General features: G+C 44.0%; 1 protein-coding gene across 9 annotated transcripts in view; it reads left to right on the top strand.

Moving 5' to 3' along the window:
* mprip.S (myosin phosphatase Rho interacting protein S homeolog) overlaps window positions 1-9912 on the top strand; it is a 106262-nt gene extending 96350 nt beyond the window's left edge. For 2 of the 9 annotated variants that reach the window (XM_041578825.1, XM_041578826.1), the window contains exons 16-24: window positions 2351-2498; window positions 3197-3314; window positions 3770-3929; window positions 5015-5128; window positions 5539-5625; window positions 6621-6783; window positions 7003-7088; window positions 8258-8318; window positions 9560-9907. In XM_041578825.1, coding sequence (XP_041434759.1) covers window positions 2351-2498; window positions 3197-3314; window positions 3770-3929; window positions 5015-5128; window positions 5539-5625; window positions 6621-6783; window positions 7003-7088; window positions 8258-8290 — 909 coding nt within the window. In that variant the 3' untranslated portion in view covers window positions 8291-8318; window positions 9560-9907. Of the gene's footprint in view, window positions 1-2350; window positions 2499-3196; window positions 3315-3769; window positions 3930-5014; window positions 5129-5538; window positions 5626-6620; window positions 6784-7002; window positions 7089-7993; window positions 8052-8257; window positions 8319-9559 lie in introns of all 9 variants that reach the window. The other 7 variants (XM_018239327.2, XM_018239328.2, XM_041578823.1 and 4 more) reach the window with 6 other exon arrangements.
* The last annotated feature ends 6867 nt before the right edge of the window (window positions 9913-16779 follow it).

Here is a 16779-nt window from a genome sequence, read left to right as displayed (position 1 = left end):
TTAATGGTTGTCTGTTTGCTAAGGTATTTTACTCTAGCAACATGGCAGAGTTGTTAAGAGATAAGAGTTGTTTTTAATTTTTTGAGGCAGGACAGATGAGTGCAAATAATACATACTAAAAGTTCATGTAAAGCTCTACTTCCCCTTTAAATATATTTTTACATTGTCTAAAGCATAATTCCCCTGGCATCCTTAAATGCAGAAAACTAAGCAAGACTTTTGCCAATACATATCGAAGCAAGGAATGTAGTGCAGTGGCACCAGGTTGTACTAGCCAATAGCAGAAGGGAGAAAAACAATAAATCCAATGGTTAGCGTTTGAATGCAAATAATTGGTTGCTATGGGTTACTAGACCCTCATGCAGACCTTGATAGTTTAGTTCCGTTACCTCAACAGTTTGAAATGTACACATTCTGTTTAGAACAAAAAGGGAACAGATATTTATTTCACTCAATAATTAAACCAAAATGCAGTATAGTGTCCTGACACAAAAATGCTTTTTAATTTCTCCTTCTAAAGAACAGTTTGCTTTGCCCTTGATCCTGCTGTAGGCAACCATGTCGATGCATAGAAGTTTTTTTTAATACCCCCACATATGTCTAGAATGGAGGATTTGGCAATAGATAAAGAAACAATAACCCAACTGTACCAGTCTTGAAAGGAAATTTGCAATCCCATTATTGCGTTTTAAGATGGCCATAGACGCAGAGATCGCCAAACGAGCGGATCCCCACCATATATTCCCACATTGAAGTGGGCGATATCAGGCTGATCCGATCGTGGGCTCTATATCAGAATGGATCCGATACAGGCGGTCTGATCACAGAACCGCATAGACGCACAGATGTGGCCGCAATCCGACAGGATTTTTTAACCTGCCCAATTGAGATCTGGCCGACATTCAGCCAAATACCAATCAGGGAAGCCCATCGGATGGCCCCACGCACGGGCCAATAAGCTGCCGACTGGGTCTGTCAGTAGCTTTTATCGGCCCGTGTATAGGGGCCTTTAGTGTTAGATATTTGCATCACTGGATTTGAAACAGCGCCGCCTGCTGTTTATTTCTGGCAACTACAAACAGTTGGCAGAAATAAATGAAAAACGAAAGCTTTGTGATGTTGCTCTGCTTAGAAAGTAGGTGATCGAGAAGAGTCTTGTGACGGGTCTTTGGTCAGTTCTAAGCAGAGCAGCATCACAACTAGGGATGCACCGTATCCACGATTCAGTTCGGAATTCACCCTTTTTCAGCAGGATTCAGATTCGGCTGAATCCTTCTGCCGGCCGAACCGAATCCGAATCCTAGTTTGCATACGCAAATTTGGGGCAGGGAGGGAAATCTTGTGATTTTTTGAAACAAGACAAGGAAGTAAAAAATGTTTTCCCCTCCCACCCCTAACTTGCATATGCAAATTCGGATTTGGTTCGGTGTTTGGCCGAATCTTTCGCCGAGGATTCGGGGGTTCAGCTGAATCTAAAACCGTGGATACAGTGCATCCCTACACTTTCCTCACTAACTTCATTTCCGTCCAGTCTGCAGAAATAGATTCAAATGATTCCACCACAGTCAGGTATAAGCTGGTTTTCCTCAGACCCCCAGCAAAATGTTCCCTGTTTTATCCCTTCAGTGCCGAGCATGAGGGCATCGCTCGTGGAAGACTAGAGAACAGTCTATTTCTGCCGAGGTGGGGGGGGGGGCGGAATAGTTGGACATTCCTGACCTAGAAAACATAGTATGGGTTGGGCAGACCCGTAAGCACCAACAAAGACACTATGTAGGGGTCCCTGACCCTAGAAACCATCACCTTCTGCCAGTCTCACCTTTTATATAGTTCAGAAGTGGAAAATAAACCAACAGCGTGTTTACTAAACCTTAGTAACCTAAAACATAGTAACGTAAATTAGCTTGAAAAAGCACACACGTCCATCAAGCTCAACCTTTCAGCTATTTTAACCTGCCGAACTGCCAGTTGAGTGCAGAGAGCTGCTGAACACATCTGCCTGTATACCAGGCCTTTACAGTAAAAGCCTCCTCCACTTCTACTGGAAACTCACATGGGTGCAGCAGTGAAGGGGCTTATTGTGCAAGAGATGGGGAGAGATGCCTGACCGTTGTCATTAAGCTAATAAGCCACCTAGTGGTGATTTTATTCTATTGCACTGTCCTTGTACATTTTCATCATTTGAACCTTTGAGGCTTCCATAGAAGGCACCATGGTATTTGAATTGTAAAGTGTGACCCTTGGGATTATTTGATAGTAGGTTATAGACACTATGGGTTATTGTGGCACCCCGTATTTGTGTCCGCACCACTAGCTCCTGTTTTCTAAAGGCCCATTGGTTTATGTGTAGGCGACGTGCGAGCGAGGCTTTGCCGCTATGGAAGAGACTCACCAGAAGAAGATCGAAGATTTACATCGGCAGCACCAGCGCGAACTGGAGAAACTGCAGGACGAGAAGGACAGACTGCTGGCTGAGGAGACTGCCGCCACTATCTCGGGTAAGGGTGCTAGGTGCAGCTGCATGGGGGTGGGGTGCACCTTAAAAGGATTTTTATGGAGTAGTTTTTATTTCTAAATTACACTGCAGATAATTCACTCTGCAATATAAAATGTCATTCCTGAACCAGCAAGTGTATTGTTTTAGTTGTAATACAGGTGTGTAGGTGCATCTCAGGTCATTTTGCCTGGTCATGTGCTTTCAGAAAGAGCCAGCACTTTAGGATGGAACTGCTTTCTGGCAGGCTGTTGTTTCTCCTACTCAATGTAACTGAATGTGTCTCAGTAGGACCTGGATTATTGAGTGTTGTTCTTAGATCTACCAGGCAGCTGTTGCCTTAGGAGGTGTTATCTGGTTACTTTCACATTGTTCTGTTGTTAGGCTGCTGGTGGGGAAAGCGAGGGGGTGATATCACTGTAACTTGCAGTACCGCAGTAAAGAGTGACTGAAGTTTATCGGAGCACAAGTTACATGACTGGGGGCAGCTGGGAAACTGACAATATGTCTAGCCCCAGACTTCAGAATTAAATATAAAAAAAATCTGTTCTTTTGAGAATTGGATTTCAGTGCAGAATTCTGCTGAAGCAGCACTATTAACTGATGCGTTGTGAAAAAAAAAAACATGTCTTCCCATGACAGTATCCCTTTAATTGTTATCAAACTGGCTTTTAACTGTAAATTTCACTTGTTTCGGCACAGCTATCGAAGCAATGAAAAATGCTCACCGAGAGGAACTGGAGAGAGAATTGGAGAAGTCTCATCGCTCGCAGTTCAGCAGCAACAATGCAGACGTGGAGTCTTTGCGGAGGCAGTACTTGTGAGTCTTGCTGTCATATTTAATTTGCTGGGGGGTTACTGCTAGGGGGGTTACTGCTAGGGAGGCACCGAATCCAGGTTTCGGCCGTTTTCAGCATGATTCAGAATCGGCCAAATCCTTTTGCCCAGCCGAAACGAATCTGAACCCTAATTTGCATGTGCAAATATATGGCGGGGAGGGAAATCGCGTGACTTTTTGTCACAAAACAAGGAAGTAAAAAAAATGTTTTCCACTTCCCACCCATAATTAGCATATGCAAATTAGGGTTCGGATTCGGTTTGGTATAAAGCCAAATCTTTCGCAGTGGATTTGGGGGTTCGGCCGAATCCAAAATAGTGGATTCGGTGCATCCCTAGTTACTGCACCTCCCTTCCTTTCTGTGCTGCTTGTGCGTTGGAACATGAACTGGGAGGCAGAGTGGGACTAAATCTTTTCTTGTATTTTCTGTATCCTAGAGAGGAGTTACAGTCAGTCCAGAGGGAATTGGAGGTCCTTTCCGAGCAGTACTCACAGAAGTGCTTGGAGAACGCCCATCTGGCCCAAGCTCTGGAAGCGGAACGTCAGGCCCTGCGTCAGTGTCAGCGAGAGAACCAGGAGCTCAACGCTCATAACCAGGTGAAATACAAGATACACTTGTTATGAGTGACAGATAGAAATATCACAAAAAGAGGGAAAGCGTTTTCATTAATTCTCTCCTTTGTCTGGTTTTGGGCAACAAATGGAGTCCGCACGTGAGAATGAACAGTGTATAATGACCCCACTATAGTAGGCTTAGACCTGTTTATTTTGCAGCCTAATTATGTTCAGTTGTAGGCTGCCTTGTGGACACTTAAAGGGATACTGTCATGGGAAAAAAAAATCCGTTAATAATGCTGCTCCAGCAGAATTCTGCACTGAAATCCATTTCTCAAAAGAGCAAACAGATTTTTTTATATTCAATTTTGAAATCTGACATGGGGCTAGACATTTTGTCAATTTCCCAGCTGCCCCCAGTCATGTGACTTGTGCTCTGATAAACTTCAATCACTCTTTACTGCTGTACTGCAAGTTAGAGTGATATCACCCCCTCCCTTTCCCCCCCCCCAGCAGCCAAACAAAAGAACAATGGGAAGGTAACCAGATAGCAGCTCTCTAACACAAGATAACAGCTGCCTGGTAGATCTAAGAACAACACTCAATAGTAAAAACCCATGTCCCACTGAGACACATTCAGTTACATTGAGAAGGAAAAACCGCAGCCTGCCAGAAAGCATTTCTCTCCTAAAGTGCAGGCACATGTCACATGACCAGGGGCAGCTGGGAAATTGACAAAATGTCTAGCCCCATGTCAGATTTCAAAATTGAATATAAAAAAATCTGTTTGCTCTTTTGAGAAATGGATTTCAGTGCAGAATTCTGCTGGAGCAGCACTATTAACTGATGTGTTTTGAAAAAAACATGTTTTCCGATGACAGTATCCCTTTAATGGGTATTCTGTACAGACAGTGGTATTTAAGTGAAAACAAGCCAATCAACAACGTGCTTGGATTGGACAGCCAATAAGAAAGGTTAGTACATATGAAATGGGGTTGTCCAGAAACACAAGGATATACATGAGGTACAAACATATTTCTACATAATAGAGATATTCGTATTATTTCTCAGCCAGCACGAGACTGAGCAAGTAGGGGTGCCGTTAAATGTTTTTTGTTTATTTGCAGGAACTGAATAATCGCCTGGCTTCAGAGATCACACGACTACGGACGCTGATAACAGGGGATGGAGGGGGAGACGTATCGCCTCTTACCCAAGGGAAGGACGCCTATGAGCTGGAGGTATGGAATTGTGCCCCGCTGTAAGGAGCCAACAACAAGGATTGATAGTTCTGTGCACAAATCTAATACAATTCTCAGGACTCAAAACTCAAGTATAAGAAGAGGTCCATGTGCACCACCCTGATCAGCTAAGGGAGTGGATTAGCGGATTGTAGAGGAGCTGGCACTTCAAAGAGCAATCTTCCAGACAGACTTGTAAAACCATTAGAAGTTTATTAGGTACAAATGAATTTCTGTGAGATACAAAACGCGTCGGGCTTTATCCTGATGTACCTAATAAACTTGTAATGGTTTTACAAGTCTGTCTGGAAGATTGCTCCTTGAAGTGCCAGCTCCTCTACACTACGGAGATCTGTGTACAACCCCCAGCCCTGTGCATTGTGTGTGACTCCGTGTCTTCCCCACTGCAGGTTCTTCTCCGAGTAAAAGAGTCTGAAATCCAGTACCAGAAACAGGAGATCAGTTCCCTGAAAGATGAGCTGCAGACTGCACTGAGGGTAAGTTTTGCCTCAACCTGTCCATGTGAGAAGCAGTGATCTCTCTCTCAATCTCTCGCTCTCTCTCCCAGTGCAAGCTCAGGCACAAATCCCTTCCTTCTCTATTTATACTGCTCGAAACTATATACAATTATATTGTCACCTGCTCACATAGTAAGGGCTTTACTGACCAGCATTTTATTGTACATGTCAACTGGGCATCAACAACTGCTCCTCTGCCAAGACCCAATCACCAACGTTTCTCCATGTCACCCAATAGATACATTTGATAAAGTTGTTTATTTTAGTTTGCCTTTAAACACAGGATTGCCAACCAAGTCAGCTTTTGCCCTTTCCACACATTGGGTCTGTTAAAGGGATACTGTCTTTTTTTTCCCCCCCAAAACACATCAGTTAATAGTGCCGCTCCAGCAGAATTCTGCACTGAAATCAGTTTTTCAAAAGATATTTTTATATTTAATTTTGAAATCTGACATGGGGCTAGACACATTGTCAGTTTCCCAGCTGCCCCCAGTCATGTGCTCTGATAAACTTCAGTCACTCTTTACTGCTGTACTGCAAGTTGGAGTGATATCACCCCCCCCAGCAGCCTAACAACAAAACAATGGGAAGGTAACCAGATGGCAGCTCCCTAATACAAGATAACAGCTGCCTGGTAGATCTAAGAACAGCACTCAATAGTAAAATCCAGGTCCCACTGTGACACATTCAGTTACAGTGAGTAGGAGAAACAACAGCCTGCCAGAAAGCAGTTCCATCCTAAAGTGCTGGCTCTTTCTGAAAGCACATGACCAGGCAAAATGACCCGAGATGCACCTACACACCAATATTACAACTAACAAATACACTTGCTGGTTCAGGAATGAAATTTTATATTGTAGAGTGAATTATTTGCAGTGTAAACAGTGTCATTTAGAAATAAAATCTACATTATAAAAATCATGACCGAATCCCTTTAAAGAAACCCCCTTCTGCTTATCCCCACCCCCAAAAAGGATAAGAAATACGCCAGTAATAAATACAAGGACATCTACACGGAGCTGAGCAACATGAAAGCTAAGGCCGAGTGTGACATCAGCCGACTAAAGGATCAGCTTCAGGCGGCCACGGAGCTACTGGGTGACAAGTCCCCGGAGAACTCAGCGGTGCCGGGATACGGTGAGTGGAAATCTCAAGTATCTGTCACCTTATTCCAATGCCTTGCAGCACCCTGGGTCGGACAATTGGATCAGCCCAATTGGCTAGCAGATATTTATATGTATGCCCAGCTTTAACCTTGTGCTCTATTGCTACTCATTCAGGCAGAATTGGCCCCTGAATAGATTTATAAAACCCTGGAGTGGAATATTGATTGGCTTCATTTTCCAATTCCCACAGATATTATGAAATCCAAAAGCAATCCTGATTTCCTGAAGAACGACAGACCCAGCATCAACAGGCAGTTGCGGAACATCAGGTCCAAGGTGAGGCTTGATCACATATTATCACTAGGGAATATATATAGGGAAAGCTTGGGGGGAGCTGGAGGATTATGACATGGTAGTTAATGGACATGCTTAAAGGGGTGGTTCACCTTTAAAGGATACGTAAACCTTTAAAATAAGTGTAAAATTAATGAGGGGGCTATTCTAAGCACTTTTGTCATTTACATTTATTATTTATTTTCTTTTTATTCAAAGATATTAAGGGATACATGTACTGTTAATATGAATGAATTTTGTTCCAACAGCGCCACCTGCTGGTCAGTTTCCCACCAGTCTGACCACCAAGTAGTCAAGGAAGTTGTCAGGAGAAAGAAAGAGGCTGCTCTGATGTTCTTCTGCTTAGGAAAACAATTAGAAACCTTTCTCACATCTTTCCTAAGCAGAAGAACATCAGAGCAGCCTCTTTCTTTCTCCTAACAACTTCCTTGACTACTTGGTGGTCAGACTGGTGGGAAACTGACCAGCAGGTGGTGCTGTTGTAACAAAATTCATTCATATTAACAGTACATGTATCCCTTAATATCTTGGAATAAAAATAAAATAAATAATGAATGTAAATGACAAAAATGCTTAGAATAGCCCCCTCATCAATTTTACATTCACTTATTTTTAAGGTTTACTTATCCTTTAATGAACATGCTTAAAGTCTAAACTGATTTCAGATATAAATTCCTAGCTTATCCTAATCACATAGTTATCCCCAATGCCACGAGTCACTAAGTTCCAACTCAGCAGACATTGTAGTATTTTAGGGTCTGCGTCGTGCTGTCCTCCCAGTAGCCAACGTGGGGGTCAGATGCTGTGACATTTTACATGTATATTCCGCTGCCCATTTTTTTTTATTTTGTTTGTCTTCGCTGAGTATTGTGAACTTATTTTCCCAGTGGGCCAATCCATATTATAGACCATAATTCCATGTGCTGGTTGTTTGCCGCCTCGCTAGTAAGTCTGACACTGGCTATATGTGGTTAGCGGTCTCTCAAGGGCACTTTGATGTTGGTTTGAGAGGCACAAGATGGCGCCCTGCATGGTGTTCCTCTGTGTGTATTTAGTTTGGTGGGGGTTAAGCTGTTTATTATCACTTGCACGTAGGATTCATTTGCTTTCTCTGTCTGTCTATGTCTGTGTGTCCCTTTGTCCCCTGGCAGTCCGTAATTGAGCAGGTCTCATGGGATAACTGAAACGTTCCAGGTACCAGTTCCCTGACATGTATGTACAACAAAGGCCAGAAAACTGTGCATGCGTGATTCTCCCCTGCCCACGATACTCCTCTGTGTAACCCATTAGTCTACAGCCCCGCACAACCAACCAATGAGAGCTCAGGCTACCACTGACCTGTGCTATTATTGTGTATATTTTTCAAGATAACATCACTCGCTTAGCCAACGTTTCGGCCCTCATCGGGCCTTTATCCTTGCCGAAATGGTGGATACACCTGTGATGTTATAATAAACTATTTGTATGGAAAAAGTTTGGAGTGCTGGTCCATCTTGAAGAAAAAAAAAAAATATATATATATATATATATGTATGTATGTGTGTATGGGACCTGTTATCCAGAATGCTCGGCATCTGGGGTTTTCCAGATAAGGAATCTTTCCATAATTTGGATCTCCATACTAGTGATATGTGGCCCAGCCCAATACACGCAGGTCGGGGGGTTCGGGCTGGATTTTACCAGACCCGCACATCACTACTTCATACCTTAAATCTACTAGAAAATCATATAAACATTAAATAAACCCAATAGGCTGATTTTGCTTCCAATAAGGATTAATTATATCTTAATTGGGATCAAGTACAAGCGACTGTTTTATTATTACACAGAAAAAGGAACTCCATTTCAGAAATTTGAATTATTTGCTTATAATGAAGTCTATGGGAGACAGCCTTTTCCTACTTCGGAGTTTTCTGGACAGGGCCGGAACTAGGGGTAGGCAGAGCAGGCACGTGCCTAGGGGGCAAAGTTGGGGGGGCGCCAGGCATGCGCCGCGTCTGCTTCTCCTACCCCCTAGTCCTTTCCCCACTTGCAGATGAATCCGGCGTGTGTGTGCTTTTTAGTACATGCGCACTGAGTACTTCTAAATATACACGTTTGTGCTTGTGTGCATAGGCCTTTAATCAGATCCTATACTTATGTACGTGTATAATGGGGTACAGGTATGGGATCCGTTATCCGGAAACCGATTATTCAGAAAGCCCCGAATTATGGAAAGGCCGTCTCCCGTATACTCCATTTTATCCAAATAATCCAAATCTTTTAAAATAATTTCCTTTTTCTCTGTAATAATAAAACAGTAGCTTGTACTTGATCCCAACTAAGACATAATTATCTCCCCCCCCCTATTCTCACATGCACCGACTCTTCAGCATGCTGCACTAACATCTCTTCACTAACACCTGCCTGTGCCGCCTCCTAATGTTCTCATTCTCCTTTTTTTTCCAATGCAGAGCCTGAAGGAGGGGCTGACCGTCCAGGAGCGTCTCAAATTATTCGAATCCCAGAAAAACTAAGCACCCCCCACTCACATGTGCACCCCCAGGACTCAGATCAGATTAAGGCACAGTTTTGGGCCGTCATCCGGCATGGGGACGCCGCAGTGCAGCTTTCTGCATGTTAGATGGGTGTCTGATGTTCCAAAGTTTCCATCCTGCCTCCATTACCCCCCCTCCCAAAATGGCTTTTCCCCTCCCCCTTGGCCCTCCAGAGCAGCTGAGGGACGGCATTTACTTGCCACCTCATAATGTCAGATTTAAAGGATAAGTAAACCTTTAAAATAAGTGAATGTAAAATTGATGAGGGGGCTATTCTAAGCACATGTTATTTATTTTGTTTTTATTCCAAGATATTAAGGGATACATGTACTGTTAATATGAATGAATTTTGTTACAACAGCGCCACCTGCAGTCAGTTTCTCACCAGTCTGACCACCAAGTAGTCAAGGAAGTTGTCAGGAGAAAGAAAGAGGCTGCTCTCATGTTCTTCTGCTTAGGAATAAAACAATTAGAAACCTTTCTCAAATCTTTCCTAAGCAGAAGAACATCAGAGCAGCCTCTTTCTTTCTCCTGACAATTTCCTTGACTACTTGGTGGTCAGACTGGTGGGAAACTGACCAGCAGGTGGTGCTGGTCAGTACATGTATCCCTACAGTACATGTATCCCTTAATATCTTGGAATAAAAATAAAATAAATAACAAAAGTGCTAAGAATAGCCCCCTCATCAATTTTACATTCACTTATTTTAAAGGTTTACTTATCCTTTAAATCTCATACTTCATTATCAGTATTAAGGCATAGCCGCCGATCAATAAGCTAACGACTGTGCAAATGTCGGAGGTCTGGGGGCGTGCATCTTTGCTTACCTGAGACGTCTGGCGTTGGCACATTCCCAAACGCACCGCAAGGGAGTGACTGAACCACAGACTGGCCAATGTGACAGGACCGCCTCCATAGTAGTAGTCTCTGGGCTAACCAGTCTCTCTCTCTCCAAAAAATATTTGTGTATGATATGTGTATATTTATGTAAATGTTTGTGTTTTATATATATATGCAGAGGGATTTCTAAAACTACTGGGTTATCAATAGTGAAAGGTGAAGTAATGCTCTAGAGTCTCGCATAGGTCCTAGATGGGACCCACCAAGAGCCAACCTCATCTTCTGGAGATACCACCAAGTGTGCCCTTCCTTATCCCGGGTCCTTGTGAAGGTTCTGCCATGTTCTAGTAAGACTAGTTAGATGTTCTAGATCAACTCAACTGCCGCATTATCTGGGGGAGCCGCCATTCGTTTCTAGAGCTGTGAACCCCCCCAACCGAGTACCTGTAGCTCAACAGCATCTGCTTATTCTGGAGGAACCACATAGATTAATCAGAATGTGATGACCGTATCTGCTCTTGCCTGTGCATCTCACCCCATTGCCATTTTTGGTTTTGAGGACCTCCTAACACCCCCAGCTGCAGCCAACTGGCAAATAACTAGACGCTCAAGGTCTGGATGACTGCTCTAGTTCCCACCTAAGGACTTTTCAGTTGGCGTTCAGCCATTTCTTTTAGTGGAGGAGTCGGGATGTGAGCCTAGGCCGATGTTTCAGGGCTCTGGGATTCTGGAAAATTCGGTTTCCCGTCACACTGCCCTTTTGGTGCCCAGTAGATGTCTTGGAATTTGATGCCTTATATGAAGGTTTTTTTTGTGATGTCGCGGTCTACAAAAAATGATTTTGTTTTGTTGCATGTGCAGGTTTGTTTTGGACAAATTAAAGCCAAAGTATGTGTTTGATGGCCGACGTCGGCCCGTGGAGACTTGGGTGGGTGCAACGTACACAGACTCCCACTCACGGCTGCATGTACACCCACTGTGAGATGGGAAATAGAGATCTCTGTCCTTGTGCAAAAGAAACGGACCCCGCTGCTTGGATTATTCCATTGTCGGCCGCTGACTGTGTACAAATGCACCGCACCCAATCCCCTCTGCTGAGATGTTTTGTGGGTAATCGGATGTGCATGCTGGGAAAAGCACGTGTATGGATGTGGAAGAGGAGGAGAAGGGGAATGTACGAAAGGTGCAAGAGTAGGGGTGGCTAAACTTCATCCTCATTGAACATTTTCTCCTCCATGACGGCCGAGAAAAGGGCCCCAGTTTGAACATTTAGAAAGTGTCTCGGGATCGTTTAAGGGATTGATTAGGGGACTTTCAGTGCAGCTGCAGAGCATTGAGACTTGCCAATTATTCTTTCCCTTCTGCGCTCCCATACCGGCCCTGCTAGTGGTTTTGCTCCTAGTGGGCGGTGCTTAGGAAGGCATCAGTAGCCACATGTGTTTGAATGTTAAATGCCCGCCACCCTAGAACCCCCCTATTCATGATTTAAGTCGAAGTTAGTAATGCATCTGAGACGGGGACAATATTTCCAAAGTCTTGATACCCTTTGGGTGGCATTTTGTTGGGTTTAGATAAAATTAAAGTTTTTCTGGTGGTGGTTCTTGCTGGAAAATAAGTGTCCTCCGGGAGAGGAGAAGATAACCGGTCTGCTCACAATCACCATTTTCTTAGCCTGGAATGTATGTCCGTCTGAGTGATGGGCAGCCACCCGTTGCATTCAGACAGACGTGTAGAACTGGCCAGAGACCTGTGCTTCCTCCGATGCTGTTGAACCTACTCCCTATTCCTTGGCTCTGGAAGGGCTGCCGGCCAACAATGTCCCTACCACAGAGCCACAAGTCCCAGCGTAGGTCATTAAAGCCACATTTTCACAAGAACCCGGGAGCTCACCTGAACCCCAACACTTTTTGCCAGCCGTTGAATTCCGGAAAGTTCAACCTCTCCAATGCATTTGTTCTTTCTCCTCGCAGTGACGGCACACGTGATATATATTTATGGGCCGATGATGTTTTTGTAAGACAGAGAGAGAGACGTGAGGTCCTGTCACATGCAAATGTGTATATGATGCAATGTAGTTAAGACGTCTCCGTTTGTGGTCCATACCATTCTCTTGCGGGAAGGTCCCGCTGCCCGACCATAAGGAATAGTTTGCGCATGTGCCGCATACATACGAGTCTCTTTTAATCGCCAGATAATTTAAAGCCTGTATAGTATTCACAAGACACTCTGTAAATATTTCTAATTCCAGAGATAGTGAGGTTTCTGTGTGTGTTTTTAATCTTTTATTTTTTTCTTCTGTAAACCAGATGTTTCTCCCCCCCCCCCGAGCTTGTGGGTTGAGTGTAAAATTTCAGAGCGCAGTGGCCCTGTAAGTGTCCCGATTTCTTTTTATGATCTTTCTGAATGTCAATCCTGCATTTTTTTATGCTCCTGTGTAATGTATATATAGTCCTGACATTGTACAGCCCGAATTCTAAGGCACTAAAGGTGGGATTCCCTCTTTCCAAGTCAGTCTGCTAAACCTTTCACCGCGAGTCTACAACACTTTGCCCGGCAAATATTTTATTATGTAAATATTTTTTTCCTTTGGGGTTTTTCTCAGAAAGTTTTTCACCTTGGGCATGTGAGTCTGCTTATCCCTGGTGCTGGTGCAGATCGAAAGTTCCAGTGAATTCAGCCTGGAAGACCAACTCAAGGATCCATGACCTTTTTACAAACACTACGTAACCCTAGGTGGTATCGTTTGCACTGCTGGACATGTGGTCGGACACATGAGAGAGTGTTAGGCAAGAATTGATCAGCTTGTAGCCTTGAGCGACAGTTCCCAGAATCCTTATAGACTCTGAACTGTAGATCCAATCATATGGAGGCCTTTGAGGTTGACCTCCTTGGTGAAGGTTACCAGGGGATGGCTTTATTCCATTGACACTAGGCATTTCATGGCACTTGGATATGAGTAAACCCTTAAGGTGGCCATAGATGTAGAGATCGCCAAACAATTGAATCTCTCCCCGATATGCCCACATTGAAGTGGGTGATATCGGGCTGATCTGATCGTGGGCCCTAGGGCGGGATTTTTTAACATGCCTGATCGAGATCTGCCCGACTTTCAGCCAGATATTGATTGGGGAAGCCCGTTGGATGGCCCCACACACGGGCCAATAAGCTGGCAACTCTGTCTGTTGGCAGCTTTTATCGGCCCGTGTATGGGGGCCTTTAGTCGTGCTTCCCTGTAGAATGGCGCTCACTGGACAGTCAATGAAATATACTCAGGCTTGTCTCAATGTACCAAAACCCGAATAGGCCACAATGAATTTAATTCTTCGTTATTCTGCTTCAAGGAGGTTTGATAGATGTTTAGGCCCTTTTCTGAGCTGTCCTTGAGAAGGGCAGGGGCAACGAATAAGGGCCCACCCTGATCTATGGGTGGAGCTTTGCAGAGCTTCAAGTGCTTGCAGTAGGAAAGAACAAGATGGTGGCAGTAACGCTCTTCAGCTGTCCAGTAACAGCAGGAGGAGCTGCCGACACAAAGGGCAGCCCTGGACCCTTGGCCTCCAAAGGATTCAATCGGTCTAGATGTGCGATTATCTTTTAATATACAAATATATATTTCCTTTTTGTTTATTTGTCCTTGCACCCGTCCTGCCATTAGTGGCTCTTCCACGCTAGAGGCGAATGATAAACCCGGAGATCTGTCCCCTCTAGCCCTTCAAGCAACAAAATGGGTTTGTTGATAATTCTCTTCTCTCTCAGTACAGATATTTAGTATGAATGGTTCCCCCTCCCCCCATTTTTTTATTTGTGGTGATATTTTTTAAAAGTCCCCCTCGATTGTCTATTCACTGCAGTTCACTTTGGTCACGTTCTCTTCTCCTTCCCCCGCTGGATGTGTGTGACTTGCTAGTTTCCTGTGGATGTAGCTGATCGTTTTTATTTTGTAAATATAATTACTTAACTTTACATAAACTATATCGTAATAAACTATTTTTGCACCACCCTTCCCCTGCTGTGCCAGAGTCGTCTTTCAAATGGGTGTTGGTTTGATAATTGATGGACTTCCCTACCAGGCAGCCCCCTATGTTCCCCATGCTAGGAAGCCACTGAGGAAGATTTTACCTGCCTTGTTTGGCTACTGCTTCCAGAATAAAAAGTGTTTCCACCCATGTCAGTGGCTTGAAGCAACAGAGTATCGTGTGTTTGATCTGGTGGAAAAACCACCAACACTGTCTTCAACATGAATGGAGCAGAAGAAGACCAGAAGAGACCATCTAGGAAAGCTTAGCTGGGAAAGATCAAACCTCTGCTGTAACACAACATGGTTGAACCCAAAACTGTGATTTAACCAGGTCAGAGTTGGATCGCTCTTGCGGTGTGACATGAAGAGGCCCATTTATCAACAGTCGTATTTCGAATTCATGTGTTTTTAATCTCCCATAAATTCAAATTCGACTAGTCGAAAAGTTTTTTAAACTGAGACGAATTTAAACGAAAATTCTAATTGTATTTGATCAAACTCAGAGAAAATACTCTTATCAGGAAGGCTGCAAACATCTCCGATTTGATCCCTGGACCTCTCCCATTAACTTAAACAGCAATTCAGCAGGTTTTAGGTGGCAAATAGTCTAATTCTTAAAGGGTCAGAGTATGATAAATCTCGAAAATCGAATTTGGATATTTTTCAAAAACTAATTGAATTTGGATAACTCCCTAGTCCAGCGGTTCTCAACCTGGGGGTCGAACGACCCTTTCACAGGGGTCGCCTAACCATCGGAAAACATTGCGCCTCAGCCTGCCCTCTCTCCTGCTCGGTTGCTTGCTCCAGTTCGAGTAAGAGAGGAGAGAGCTGGTCTGGCACGTTGGAGGGAGCCCTCAGGCAGTGCAGGTGTGGCATAACCGGTCCGGCATTCTTTGTTCTGAAACTGGTGGCGGCTGGTGTTATTGGAGAGAGAGGTACAGACTGATCTGGGCAATTTTGGTGATGCTGCTGACTTAGGGGGTAATGCATTGTTTGTTGGCAACTTGGCACAACAGGTACAGACTTCGTGGGGGCAATCATGCAATGGTGGCACACAGGTACAGATTGGGGGCAATATTTTGGGTGCTGCTGGCTGGCACAGGTACAGATTGATCATAACCGTAGCAAAATTACAGTTATGAAGTAGCAACGAAAATAATTTTATGTTTGGGGGTCACCACAACATGAGGAACTGTATTAAAGGGTCGCGGCACTGGGAAGGTAGAGAACCACTGCCCTAGTAGAATTTGACAGTTTTGACCATAGAAAAGAATTCTAATTTTAAATTCGACCCTATATAAATCTGGACTGAAATGCTGGGTCCAATAATTCATAAAAGCTGGGTCCCTGTGCCCCCAGGATTTCGATAACTATTGCTGGGGGGCCACTGTGTCATAAAACAATGGAGTCTTGACTATTTCTGGGATCACTGTGTCCTATTGCTAAAAAAATGTAGCTTCAGACATTCTCCCCTCCGAGTATGTGGCCACCATCTCCAAACCCTTATTTTATTATACAAACAGGACCAGAGTTTGTGCATCCTCCACCTGATTGAGTGAGTGAGGCTGATTGAGTGAGTGAGGCTGATTGAGTGAGTGAGATTGAGTGAGGCTGATTGATTGAGTGAGGCTGATTGATTGAGTGAGGCTGATTGAGTGAGTGAGATTGATTGAGTGAGGCTGATTGATTGATTGAGGCTGATTGATTGATTGAGGCTGATTGATTGATTGAGGGAGGCTGATTGAGTGAGATTGATTGATTGAGGCTGATTGAGTGAGTGAGGCTGCAATGGATCCCTGCACTGGGAGTAGATGACTTTCCATGGGCTCTATGTTTGAATATAGTGTCCCGCATCCCTCAGCGTATTATCACTGGTTATATTGTGATTTTGACAAGAACCCATAGAAAGGTTTTCTCTAATGGACCTGTGCCTTCCATAGCAGTGTTGCTCCACCATAATCTTTTTGGACTACAACCCCCTTTACATGATGGCAGTTGTAGACTAGCAACCGTAATACACATGAGAATTGTTCCTGCTCTGTTTTAATTGACTTTCTCATCTTGGTTCATATGATCATTGTGGAACGGAAACGGTTAGTTTAAAGAAGAGCTAAAGCCTAAAAATGAACGTGGCTAAAAATGTCATATTTTATATACTGAACTTGTTGCATCGGACTAAAGTTTGAGCTTGTCAATAGCAGCAATGATCCAGGACTTCAAACTTGTCACAGGGGGTCACCATCTTGGAAAGTGTCTGTGACACTCACATGCTCAGTGGGC

This window comes from Xenopus laevis, chromosome 9_10S (genome assembly GCF_017654675.1).
Source record: "Xenopus laevis strain J_2021 chromosome 9_10S, Xenopus_laevis_v10.1, whole genome shotgun sequence".
Classification (NCBI taxonomy): domain Eukaryota; kingdom Metazoa; phylum Chordata; class Amphibia; order Anura; family Pipidae; genus Xenopus; species Xenopus laevis.
This window is presented reverse-complemented; position numbering and strand designations above follow the sequence as displayed.